We start from the raw sequence: 13,080 nt of genomic DNA, 5'->3' as shown, positions 1-13,080 counted from the left end.
ATTAATGTGTGCCACGAGGAAATAAGAGAGGCGGTCCTTGCGCACCTCCAGCTCATCATTGGTTGAGAGCTCATGTATAGAAACATCAGATCTAAGTAAACCATAGTTAGAAAGTAGTATTATGTGCTTCTTCACATCATCATCATCAAGTCTGGAAGCATCAATGTCATCAAAAGGTAGGTTGATGACACTCAGTGGACACAAATGTAAATGCATTTGTAAATACACCCGCAGTAACTGCATGGCTGCTTTTCACAACCAACAGCTGCTATGAAGAACGAAACCATCCAAAAAAGCCTGATTATTTATTAATTAATTACATTTATTATTAATCATTAAAGTCAGGACTAAACTAAATGAAAAGTTTTGTATTTGTTTAACCAAGCAATTTCTATATTTTTTCTATTTTTACATTTATTTTTAATTATTGTAGGTTTGGTCCTCCATACAACTGAATCCACCGCATACATTAATGGGTGTATTTATTTATTTTTTTCTTTCCATTTTTACATTTTTTTTTAAATTATTGCAGGTTTGGTCCTCCATACAACTGAATCCACTGCAGACACAAATGGGTGTATTTATTTATTTTTTTCTTTTCATTTTTACATTTTTTTTAATTATTGCAGGTTTGGTCCTCCATACAACTGAATCCACTGCAGACACTAATGGGTGTATTTATTTATTTATTTAATCCATTTTTACTTTTATTTTATAATTATTGCAGGTTTGGTCCTCCATACAACTGAATCCACTGCAGACACTAATGGGTGTATTTGTTTATTTTTTTCTTTCCATTTTGACATTTTTTTAAATTATTGCAAGTTTGGTCCTCCATACAACTGAATCCACTGCAGACACTAATGGGTGTATTTATTTATTTTTTTCATCCCATTTTTACATTTTTTAATTATTGCAGGTTTGGTCCTCCATACAACTGAATCCACTGCAGACACTAATGGGTGTATTTATTTATTTTTTTCTTTCCATTTTTAATTTTTTTTTAATTATTGCAGGTTTGGTCCTCCATACAACTGAATCCACTGCAGACACTAATGGGTGTATTTGTTTATTTTTTTCTTTCCATTTTTACATTTTTTTTTATTATTGCAGGTTTGGTCCTCCATACAACTGAATCCACTGCAGACACTAATGGTAACTGTGATGTTTGCTAGAAAAGTTGACCTTAGTTTTTTACTTATAATAATAATAAATATCAGTTTAATTTTTATAACTCAAGTTTTCCAGTTTCTGAAATTCTTTTTTGGTACAAAGTTACAAAACAGTATGACCCATTGAACAGACTGTATTTATTTGTGTTTAATTTATTATACAACCGTGACTAAGGTCCATTTGGTAAGGTCACTTTAGTCAGTAGACAAGTTTAAGCGTATGATGATGATCAGTTCCCCAACAGGAGGTTTGCATGAAGAGTACATGGTCCTTTTACATCAGTCACATATCAGGGATGTGTTACGCACATGCAAAGCAATACTCAAACAAAAATGTGTGTCTTAAAAAAGCATAGAGGAACACCAAAACTTTGGTTCCAGCAACTGAGATGAAGGCACGATAAAACAAACTACGTGGTCGGACTATCATGCTGAACCAGCGGCATTCAATGACAAATTGGTCTTAATGAGACCGCAAGAAAAACACTTCCCCTATCTTTAGTTGTTAGTGTTAAAGGCCATATGTCTGTTATACAGAAATATAGTATTTTAGCCAATTCATCCGTCACTTGGTAGAAGCTAACTCAATTAGCCCAGATGCTAATATGGATACGTACAAAATTATAAACGAGTTAAGTTTAGTACTGTGTTTGGTCAAGACCAAGAAGGTAAAGCAAAACTAGTTATCCACAGTCCTAAACAACAAAATGTCCTTTTTGCTCCACATCTCAGATGTCCACTCCAACCATAACATTTACCATACTATACTCCAGGAGCTTCAGCAATCTTACACTCCCTTAAAAATCCCCATTCTTCAAGTCGTACCCCAGTCCGACTCCAACACAGCTGGAGAAGCGATCACGGTCGTAGTGATGAGAAAAGCTCAGTCCAGGGAATAAAAAGGAACTTCCATGTTGTTCCAAATTGAAACCGAGACGTTCCAAACATCCTTATCTGCACAATTTGACATATAAAGGCCAGATCCCCAGTGATGCATCTCTCAGCACCTCAGCCATTTATCAACCCGATGGAAAACATAAGGAAGCGACTCTGTGGATTTCGATCGCAAAGCGAGGTGGGTTCTTCCTTAAGCGAACAATGCTCCGTTCAATGACCTTCAAAGCTACAACACGTGTCCGCTCATCCGAGAAAGTGTACTATTGTCAACCAAATGAGTATCAAGCCGAACATCATTCAACAAATGCACGAGCAAAGATAACGAAACCGCACATCTGTGAAGCCGACTAGATCTTCGCCTCGATCAGAAAAGACAGCTTTATTGGTACAATACTGACTCAGAAAAGCACCACTGTGGTTCATCTTCAGGCTAAAAAAAAGATGTTGCACAACTCTTGCACATGCTCCCAGGTTCATTCAAATACATGTCGAACAAGAAACAGCAATCACAGCTTAGCCTTTTGACATGGCAAAGATGGTATAGACACAAGATGCCTTGTTGACAACAGTACAAACAGCAATGTTTTGCACCAATTTCGATTGTCAGGGAAGTTGAACTTCTGTCATTTTTACCCCTCATACAGTCATCGCCTAAAGTTAAGGCTTACATAGGCGATAACTGAATCATCTTGCAGTTGAAATCAAGTTCAAACTTGAATCGGATGAATCACTATATTCGAAATATTGCGACAAATCCTCATAATAAGCAAGTTTTGGTCACTCACTTTTATTGTTTGAGCATTTGGCAGAAATATCGATTCCTAATAAATATAGCAAATGACGTTAAATTCACTTTGTGTTGTTCAGGCAATGCAGGCAGACACAGACAGTATGTGTTGAACAGCCTTCTGCCACCATTTCAACTTTACCAGCAGAAACGTAAAAGACAAAAAAAAATTGGCAGAAAGTTCAAGGATTCGTTTTCAACCAATGTAAAGAATATACATGTGTATATATTATCAAAAAAAGACCTAGTTTGTCATTCCTAATACATGTTGACATCAAAATCCATTGCATGACCTATGATCTAAACGTACTGTATTTTGATACTTGGGCGTTTCCCACAATGAAATTCCGAGCGAATAAACGGGAGTCCATTGTCCGTCTGTACCTCCCTTTAATGGAATGCTTGATATTCCCAATCTGTCTGTCTGGAAATGTAGTCTTTGTTAACTGGGTTCTCCTACTGGGATCAGGAGGCGGCGAGAGCCTTGACCAGGTAGAGTTTGTCACCCTGTTCGCTGGTGAAGATGGGCGCTTTTTTGTAGTGTTCCACCAGCTCCTCCATTGTGTTGAACTTGCGCTGTCCGATGCAGTACAGGTTGTCCTTCAGTTGGACTTTGAAATGCTTGTTTTTGGACGGCGCTTTCAGCGATATTGAAAAGTCATTGGGCTAGAAGAATTTGTAGAGAAAGACAAAAAATGTGTTAATACAGATTCCTTATCTGGTTGTGGGCTACTGGTTACGACAAAGAATGAGTGACTAAGAAACAAATGATTAGCATTAGCATGTTGCGTCATAACATGACTACACTGAAAAAAATGACTTTCTTACTTAATATTTTTGTCTTGTTTTCAGTAGAAATATCTAAAAATTCTTAAATTAAGATGTATTTTCTTGATTAGCAAATGACCTAAGAAAAATAAGTCTAGTTTTTAGACAAAACATATCAAATAGAAGTGAATTTGTGCTTTAAACAAGCAAAAAAAATATTTCTTGGATTTACTTAATATAAGAAAAATTCAGCAAAATTTTCTCACCCCATTGGCAGATGTGTTTTGCTTGTTTTAAGCACAAATTCACTTAAATTGTATCATTTTTGTTTAAAAACTAGATTTATTTTCTTAGGTCATTTTGCTCATCAAGACAATACATCTTGATTTAAGAATTTTTAAGTTATTTCTACTGAAAACAAGACTAAAAAAGTACTAAGAATTTTTTTCTTGAAAATCTGTCTTAGAATTTTTGTCTTGTTTTCAGTAGAAATACCTAAAAATTCTTAAATTAAGATGAATTTATTTGATGAGCAAATGACCTAAGAAAAATAAGTCTAGTTTTTAGTCCAAAAATATCAAATTTAAGTGATTTTGTGCATGAAACGAGCAAAAGAAATCTGCCAATGGGGTAAACAAAAAATCTTAAACATTTTTCTTAAACACTAAATTCAAGAAAAATTTGCTTACCCCATTGGCAGATTTTTTGCTTGTTTTATGCACAAAAGAACTTAAATTTGATATTTTTGGTCTAAAATCATCAAGAAAAAGCATCTTAATTTAAGAATCTTTAGATATTTTTTACTGAAAACAAGACAAAAATACTAAGAATTTTTTTCTTGAATTTTTTATTTCTTACTTAGTATTTGTGGATTTTTTCAGTAAAAATATCTAAAAATTCTTAAATCAAGATGGATTTTCTTGATGAGCAAAATGACCTAAGAAAATAGGTCTAACTTCAAATAAATTAGTGCTTAAAACAAGCAAAAAATCTGCCAATGGGGTAAGCAAATTTCTGAATTATCCTTGAATTTTTCTTGAATTTAAGAAAAATGTTCAAGATTTTTTGCTTACCCCATTGGCATTTTGCTTGTTTTATGCACATAACCACTTAAATTAAACTTAAAAACCAGACTTATTTTCTTAGGTCATTTTGCACATCAAGAAAAACTCTTAATTTAAGATTTTTTAGATATTTTTACTGAAAACAAGAAAAAAATACTAAGAATTTTTTTCTTCAAAATCATTTTTTGCAGTGTGGAATAAGAATTTTTTTTTAAAACTTTTTTCATAAACACTTAATTCCGAAAAAAATTCTTATTCCATTGGCAGATTTTCTTGCTTGTTTTGAGCACAAATTTGCTTAAATTTGATATTTTTTGTTTAAAAACTAGACTTATTTTCCTAGGTCATTTTGCTCATCAAGAAAATACATCTTAATTTAAGAATTTTTAGATATTTCTACTGAAAACAAGAAAAAAAATAAAAGTAAGAAAATAATTTTTTGCAGTGTATTTCTTCAGCACACTAAGTTTTGAAACAATGCTCTTGCATAAGCTTCAGCAAAGTAAAATAGTGAACTATGATGGTGACTACACAGCTATCTAGTTAAAAATAAAGCACACATTTCAAAATTTTTACACTTGGGGTTTCCCAAATTAATCAAGAAAAAGTTTTTTACTTACAGAAGACTCGCTATCTCGGATGAGAAAGTCTCCCTCTACGCCTCTCTGGTTAAGTGCCACCTCCGCCTGATGACGCGTCACCTTCCCGTAGTACCACTGCTTGCCAGCGAATCGTCCGCTGGAGGAAGGCTCAATGTAGTCACAGTCTGGCGTGGGTGGCCCGGCCATGCTGGCCGAGTTGTGCGACTCCTGCAGCACAGTGACGTAGTTTTTTGGCACGAGTCCCATCTGACCGTCGGCTTTGCGACACTTCCACCACTCCGGGTCGTTTTCCGGCTTCTCCACAACATCCATAACCTCTCCCTTCTCGAAGTTCAGCTCCTCGTCGTTGCCCGAGCTGAACGGGTAGAGTGCCTGTACCGTGTGCAGCACCCGATTGCCGTTCGCACTGTGAACGACGGCGGCTAACTTCTCCGACAGCCCGGCCGAGTCGTTGCTCGCCGATCCGTCGGCATCCTCCGTCACGTAATTGGACGGGAACCAGCCCGACCGGCCGTTGTAGCTCCCCCTCCACCAACCATCGCTGCACTTTTCCATGACTATGACCCTCGTCCCCTTAACCAGCGACAGCTCGTCTTCTCGCTCGGCATTGTAGCTGAATTTCACAAGCGCAGGGAGGTTCAGGTCATACAGACGTTCGCCGTTGTCCTGGTAGAAGTCAGAGTCGGCGTTGGAGGCTGTGTCACGCATGCCTGCTTTCCGTTTCACCTTACCGATTCCTGCAAAAAAAAGTACTTTTAGGAGTTTGATCGTACATACAAGTAGTCGAATTACATTTATTTGAAGCAACTTGAGTCATTTTGAACTTAAGTACAACATGAGCAACGGACACCAACAATGACGCGACCATGCTGAGCAGTTAAACTCGAAAAGAGCCAACAATGTCTTCATTGCACTGCATTCTGGAATTGTCTCATCTATGAAGGATACATGCTTTACTGCATGAGAATTTGTTTTTAACAGCTACTGAATAAGTAAAATATTTTTAAATTATTGAAATATCACAGATCTGCATATCACAACATGCCTATTGCAAAGGTTTCCCAAAAAAATTGAATGATTTTAATACTTTATAAGGTTAATATGTATAGTCAAAATGTTAACAATGAGACTGGCAAACGAATGTTAGTACTTGTGTGTGCTCAGATGTGTGGAAGATGATCAGTGATCAGAGATTGTGAAACATATTTTTGTTTTATATTTTAATTTCTCAAAAGTTCAAACTAGGGCTGTGCGATAAACCGGTAGTAGGGCTGTCACAATGATTAAATAATCGTCTCCATCGCGATTGTTTGACCTCATCGCGATGATTTCAGATCACCGCAATGATTGCACGAACTCTTTAAAAAACACAAGGGGGAGCTGCAGTGCCTGTATAAATGAGATAAATCAGATGGCGCTCCTTAACTGACAGTGTAACGCAAAAAATCAAAGCCATAGCCATTCAATACAGTGGTAAACAGCTTTAAAGAAATGCTGCAAAACTTTGAACTGCCAGGTAAAACATACATTTCAAAAACAGCAATTCCAAATTTAGGGAAGTGAAAGATGTTATTCTTAAGGATCTGTAAACATTTTTTTTGCAGCCACTACAGACATGTGGTCCAGTAGCCTACTAATATGACCTTAGTAGGATCATGTGTGAAAATAATTTCATGAACAAACAAAAAAGATTATAAGAATTAAATGTCGAAAGCAATAAAACTGACAATTAATTGGCATAATCGGCAAAGCCCTGAACAGGCAATTAATCGTCATAATTCTCAGAATTTATTAGACAATTAACAGTCAGCCAAATTTCATAATCGGTAGACATGATTAACTGGTAGAAAATTGTCAACTGCTTGAGATTTTGGACTATCGTCTCTATCAAGGTTAAGCGCCCACGTCACGCTCCTGTGCGTGTGGTAAAGAAAACGTAACGTTTGTAGACGTATTTAAGCCCTGCAGTTTTAAAACAAGTTATTTTAAGCCACTGAAACACAAACAACAGATCTATGTGTGTGCGCTGTTTCTGTCCGTGATAAGCGCACAAGTCGCACAACCACTGCTCATTAAGCTTGTGAGCATTTTGCTGCGTTATTGGCCTTATATACATATATGCGCCAAAATTCCCATCTTTGCAAATATCCTCATAAACACGACAATTTAGGTCTTAAGAGAAAGTGAACAGCTAAAAGAGAAAACGCATGTGTAACAGTATATTGGACTTTGGTCTTAAAGGGGAAGTTAAATAATTTTGCTCCTGTCTGTCACTCATAATAATATCTTATATTATTATTATTATTATTATATACAAATTTAAATATTTCTTTAATGTATACTTGCATCTGAGTGTATAAATAAATAAATATTTGCGAATATAGTCATGATTAATCGTTAAATATAAATATATTCACTCATGTTTATCAAACAGCATTGAGAAAAAATCTCTCACTGCTCTTAACTAAATCACTTTTCTACCTTAAAAAAAATTACATACATTACATACATACATAACATTACATTACATACATACATAATTATTTATTATTATTTATTATCATTCATTCATCACTGCCTATTTATCTTCATTGATCTTGAGTTTTGTTTGTTTTTATCTTCTTTTTATGGTTGTTTAAGGTTTTTGTGAGAATGCTATTAAAGAGTTTAATAACAGAAAAACCTTATAAAAATAAAAAAATAGGAGATTTTGGTCATATTGCCCACCCCTAATATATTATTATTATTATATACACATGTAAATATTTCTTAAAGGTATACTTGCATCTGAGTAAATAAATAAATAAATAAATAAATATATTCGCGATTATAATCGTGATTAATCATTTTGCCTTATAATATCTTATATTATTATTATTATTATTATTATATACAAATTTAAATATTTCTTTAATGTATACTTGCATCTGAGTGTATAAATAAATAAATATTTGCGAATATAGTCATGATTAATCGTTTTGCAGCCCTAGTATATTGTTGTTTATTATCTTATATTATTATTGTTATTATTATATACACATGTAAATATTTCTTAAAAGTATACATGCATTTGAGTGTATAAATAAATAAATATTTGCGAATATAGTCGTGATTGTTTTGCAGCCCTAGTATATGGTTGTTTATTTTGGTCATATTGCCCACCCCTGGTTCAAACTGAAATAAAGCCTAAAACATTAATCACACTGCATATCATACACAGCAGTGGGCAAACGTGATGTCCGAGGGGATTTGTACCATATTTGCTTTTATTGACCCCTTGGGTTGGTTTAAACCAGGGGTTTTCAAACGATTTTTATCAGCCGAACCCCTTTGACCTAAATTATTTACTCGAAGTAAAATTGCATAGAAAACCAAAAGTTCCCACGCTGTATACTGACTACAATTTTATCTGTTATAAATATTTGTTAATCGCTTTTGTGGTAATATTTTGTAGTCATTGTCCTGGGCTATGCCTTTATAAACTGCACGTGTTGTGGGTAATTTTTTGCCAAGCCTCCTTAACTTCTTTTCAAAGCTGAACGTCGGTTTATACTCCAATGCAACATGCATACAACATTTTTAATGCATCTTCAATAAAATATTCAATCAAAGGGTGAAAAAATCAAGTGTTCAAAATTGGACATCACTTTTGGTCACTACCATATCACATTATTTGGCCAGTTATTGGATTTTTCTTCAAAAACTCTTGTCAAAATCATCTGTTAAACCAAAGAGCATTGTAGTTTGATACAGGCACCAACAGGCAGGGCAAGAGTGAATGGTAAACCTGTCCAAACACATGTTAAAGAGCAGTATCACTTACAGTACCTAATACACTTCCCGGCTGCTAGAGCAATGTGCCCAAAGAATCGATCCGGTTTTAAACCCGACCAATCAGAGCTAACTAATCAGATTCTCACCACTCTTTACCACTTACAGATCACATGACAAGTCATGTGCATTTTTTACTTCCTCCTTGGGTAAGGGGATGATTCAATTATGCCCATGTGATCAAGCATGCAAGAGCAACAGAAAAGTAAAGTAGGAGCAATAATAATAATAATCATATAGTGATGCAGGCCCATTCTCTCTAAATCCTTCTTTTTATTATAAGTCAAACATTTATTTTTGTTAAATAAAGCTGTCATCAGTTTGTGACTTTGAGAACACAATCACATTTATGTGATTCATAAAAGTCTGAATCACAAGAAACTTATCTCAGTAAAAAGAGAATTCATTATCTTTATCAAAAGTGAAAACATCCAGCTGACCGTGAAAAGACATCCCACAATGCACTGGAATGACCACCACACCCATCAGACTCCTCCACAGGGAGGCCATGAGTGAGGGCGTGTTTGGGTGGATTCACAGAAGCTGCTGAGGATCACGCCCTGTCCAACCGTGTCAGGTCAAGCCAAGTGGGCCAGGCCGAAGGATTACAAGGGAATATCATACCCTGAGGCATTTTGACCATGTCGACCGGTCTGGCGAGAGATTGTGAATAGTGTTACCATGAAGGAATGTCCACTTGGCAGTGTGTAACGGGACAAATACAAAACCCCTTACACAGATAAATTCTTCCTTTGTGCAAAACATACAGAAAAGTATTGCAGAGATTTATAATGATGGTATAAAATGTGACCCTATCTTTGAAATACAGGCTAAAGTCTCAATCTAATTTATGAGTAGGAGCACCAAAGTTTCATTTGGATTTTAGTCAATATTCAAGATAGAAAGGTTTGTTCTTTACATTGTGTAGGATGATTTTATGTATATTGTAGGGTTGCAAAACCATTAATCACAACTAATTGTTTGCAAAATAAAAGTTTTTGTTTACATCATATTTGTGTGTACTGTGTATAATAAGTATGTATAAATACACACACATGCATAATTTTGTTTGAAAAAAATCTATTTATATATTAAGTATTTATAATTATAAACACAATGTAAATTATATTTAAATATAAAAAATGTATATACACATGTAAATATTTCTTAAATGTATACTTGCATCTGAGTGTATAAATAAATAAAATCACAAATATAGTCGCGATTAATCGTTTTGCAGCCCTAGTATATTGTGGTTTATTATCTTATATTATTATTATTATTATTATTATTATTATTATATGCACATGCAAATATTTCTTAAATGTATACTTGCATCTGAGTATATAAATAAATAAAGAAATAAAATCACGAATATAGTCGCGATTAATCGTTTTGCAGCCCTAGTATATTGTGGTTTATTATCTTATATTATTATTATTATTATTATTATATGCACATGCAAATATTTCTTAAATGTATATTTGCATCTGAGTATATAAATAAAGAAAGAAATAAAATCACAAATATAGTCGTGATTAATCGTTTTGCAGCCCTAGTATATTGTGGTTTATTATCTTTTATTATTATTATTATTATTATTATTATTATTATTATTATGCACATGCAAATATTTCTTAAATGTATTCTTGCATCTGAGTATGTAAATAAATAAATAAATAAATAAAATCACGAATATAGTCGCGATTAATCTTTTTGCAGCCCTAGTATATTGTGGTTTATTATCTTATATTATTATTATTATTATTATATGCACATGTAAATATTTCTTAAATGTATACTTGCATCTGAGTGTATGTGTATGCGTATGCATATATTTGTGAATATAGTCGCGATTAATCTTTTTGCAGCCCTAGTATATTGTGGTTTATTATCTTATATTATTATTATTATTATTATTATATGCACATGTAAATATTTCTTAAATGTATACTTACATCTGAGTGTATGTGTATGCGTATGCATATATTTGTGAATATAGTTGCGATTAATCGTTTTGCAGCCCTAGTATATTGTGGTTTATTATCTTATATTATTATTATTATTATTATTATTATATGCACATGTAAATATTTCTTAAATGTATACTTGCATCTGAGTGTATGTGTATGCGTATGCATATATTTGTGAATATAGTTGCGATTAATCGTTTTGCAGCCCTAGTATATTGTGGTTTATTATATTATTATTATTTTGTAATAACATGTCATAATTTTGTATCAAATAACAAAATGGGTAACAATAAAACAGTTTGTGTTTATGGTCTATATGATTTAAGTGTGTTAGATGTGTGTAAAGTGTGTAAATATTTCTTAAATGTATACTTGACAACTGAGATGCCTTCCGAAATCACTCTCTTGGAGGAAATTACCTAGTTTACTTTAGGCTTGCTGTGAGGTTAAAGGTTAACTAAGTGAAAGCATAAAGCCCTTTATGCTCCGAGCGAAATGCTTATCGAAGCTCAAGACCGGTCGAATTAACTCTGAGCTTTCGGTTGCCTTTAACTATCTGCTTTGCATTACAAATACACAAATTCCTAAATTTGCCTCTGGCTAAACCTCTGCCAGATTATGGGACACAGACATTTGCATGGCCAACGTGATCAGGAAGCAAACGTGTAGTGTATAGCAATAGTAACTAGAGCGTGTCATGCCCTACGTGTGGACATGTTAGTGCCTGTGCCTGTCAACCTTTTGACAACACGAGTGCAACAAATTCAAAGACTTTCCTGAAAGAAAATAAATATTTGAATGGTGTAAAAGCGTGTCAAAGTGAGTTTAAATACTGGATGAACTACAAAGAGCTTTCCAAAATGTGATTCCTTATCCTTATACATAGTCAAATTTATAAAATACACTATTGTGAGATGTGTGAACATGCAGACTGTGGTTGTTTTTGTGCACGTGATCTGTCTGGTGTTACTCCACGAGACAGGCAAGGTGATCCCCCCAGCAAGTCACTGGATTAGTGAGTCTATATGGTCTCGACTCAAAAAAGTAAAACTGAAATGGAGAGTTAACTCACTACATGACATTTTCAGTTCTTCTAACATTTTTGCTTTGACAAACAAACCACATTAACACACACACACACAGTTATATCATGGTGAGAGTTTAGGTTGCAGGTGGCTGCTGAAGTGTTCTGGACATCCATCCATCTATCTATCGATAAACAGATATAGATAAGTGTTTCCCACAGGATTTTGCGAGACTGTGTGGCGGTGATGACGTCACACGCTATTTAGCATATATGTGACCTCATCACGTGTTTGCGTTTCATCGAGTGTTGGCACTTGAAATGTTTCACTTGTTTTCAAATCTTTCTACTTTTAGATCTGTCATGTTATATTGCATTTTAACACAACTGAATGCTATTTTTATATATTATCTGTTCTGTTATCAGACATAAAACAAGTAGACTATAAAGTAGTGACTAAACATGACCCAGTAATTCATGTTTAATCCAACCAGCTGTTCCTTTAACTCTGCTGAAATCCTGATTTATAAACGCGACAAAATCACGCGGAGTGCTCACAACAATGAATTAAGCCATTTCAAACCATAAAATATAAATGAGAATCATAAAAAAAAATGTTGTGCAGCCAGTGTTGATTCGACTCGCCTGAAAAGTCCGCTCCCCTTCTCACTCTCATAATGGGAGAGGGAGGGTGTTACTGCGCCGAATCGAAGTACTCCCAAAAGTGCTATTACGCCATAAAATATAGTTCCTCTTGTAAATCCGCTTAGAAAAGCGCTACGTTTTATTTTGTACCACCAAACTTGCTTGTATAACTACTCGTCTTAAATAGGAAAAACGTTGATGTGTTTGGTCACTTCTAACTTTATCTCTAAATGATACAATTGAATGAATGGGGCTAAGCTAAATGCTATCAAAGTGTCGCAGCGCGCACACAGATGATAGAGGGATGTATCAACAAT

The 13,080-nt window shown here is 34.4% G+C and overlaps 1 protein-coding gene across 3 annotated transcripts in view; it reads right to left on the bottom strand.

Annotated features, from left to right (window-relative positions):
• Window positions 1-1,291: 1,291 nt before the first annotated feature.
• The window catches only part of nck1b (NCK adaptor protein 1b), a 64,484-nt gene continuing 52,695 nt past the window's right edge, over window positions 1,292-13,080 (bottom strand). For all 3 annotated transcript variants that reach the window (XM_055181515.2, XM_055181514.2, XM_055181516.2), the window contains 2 exons: window positions 5,309-6,027; window positions 1,292-3,522 (listed from right to left, as the gene is read on the bottom strand). In XM_055181515.2, the coding sequence (XP_055037490.1) occupies window positions 3,322-3,522; window positions 5,309-6,027 (920 nt within the window). In that variant the 3' untranslated portion in view covers window positions 1,292-3,321. The remainder of the gene's footprint in view (window positions 3,523-5,308; window positions 6,028-13,080) is intronic.

The sequence above is a fragment of the Misgurnus anguillicaudatus genome, chromosome 25, assembly GCF_027580225.2.
Source record: "Misgurnus anguillicaudatus chromosome 25, ASM2758022v2, whole genome shotgun sequence".
Taxonomy (NCBI): domain Eukaryota; kingdom Metazoa; phylum Chordata; class Actinopteri; order Cypriniformes; family Cobitidae; genus Misgurnus; species Misgurnus anguillicaudatus.
Note: the sequence above shows the minus strand (reverse complement) of the source record. Positions and strands in the feature narration are given on the sequence as shown.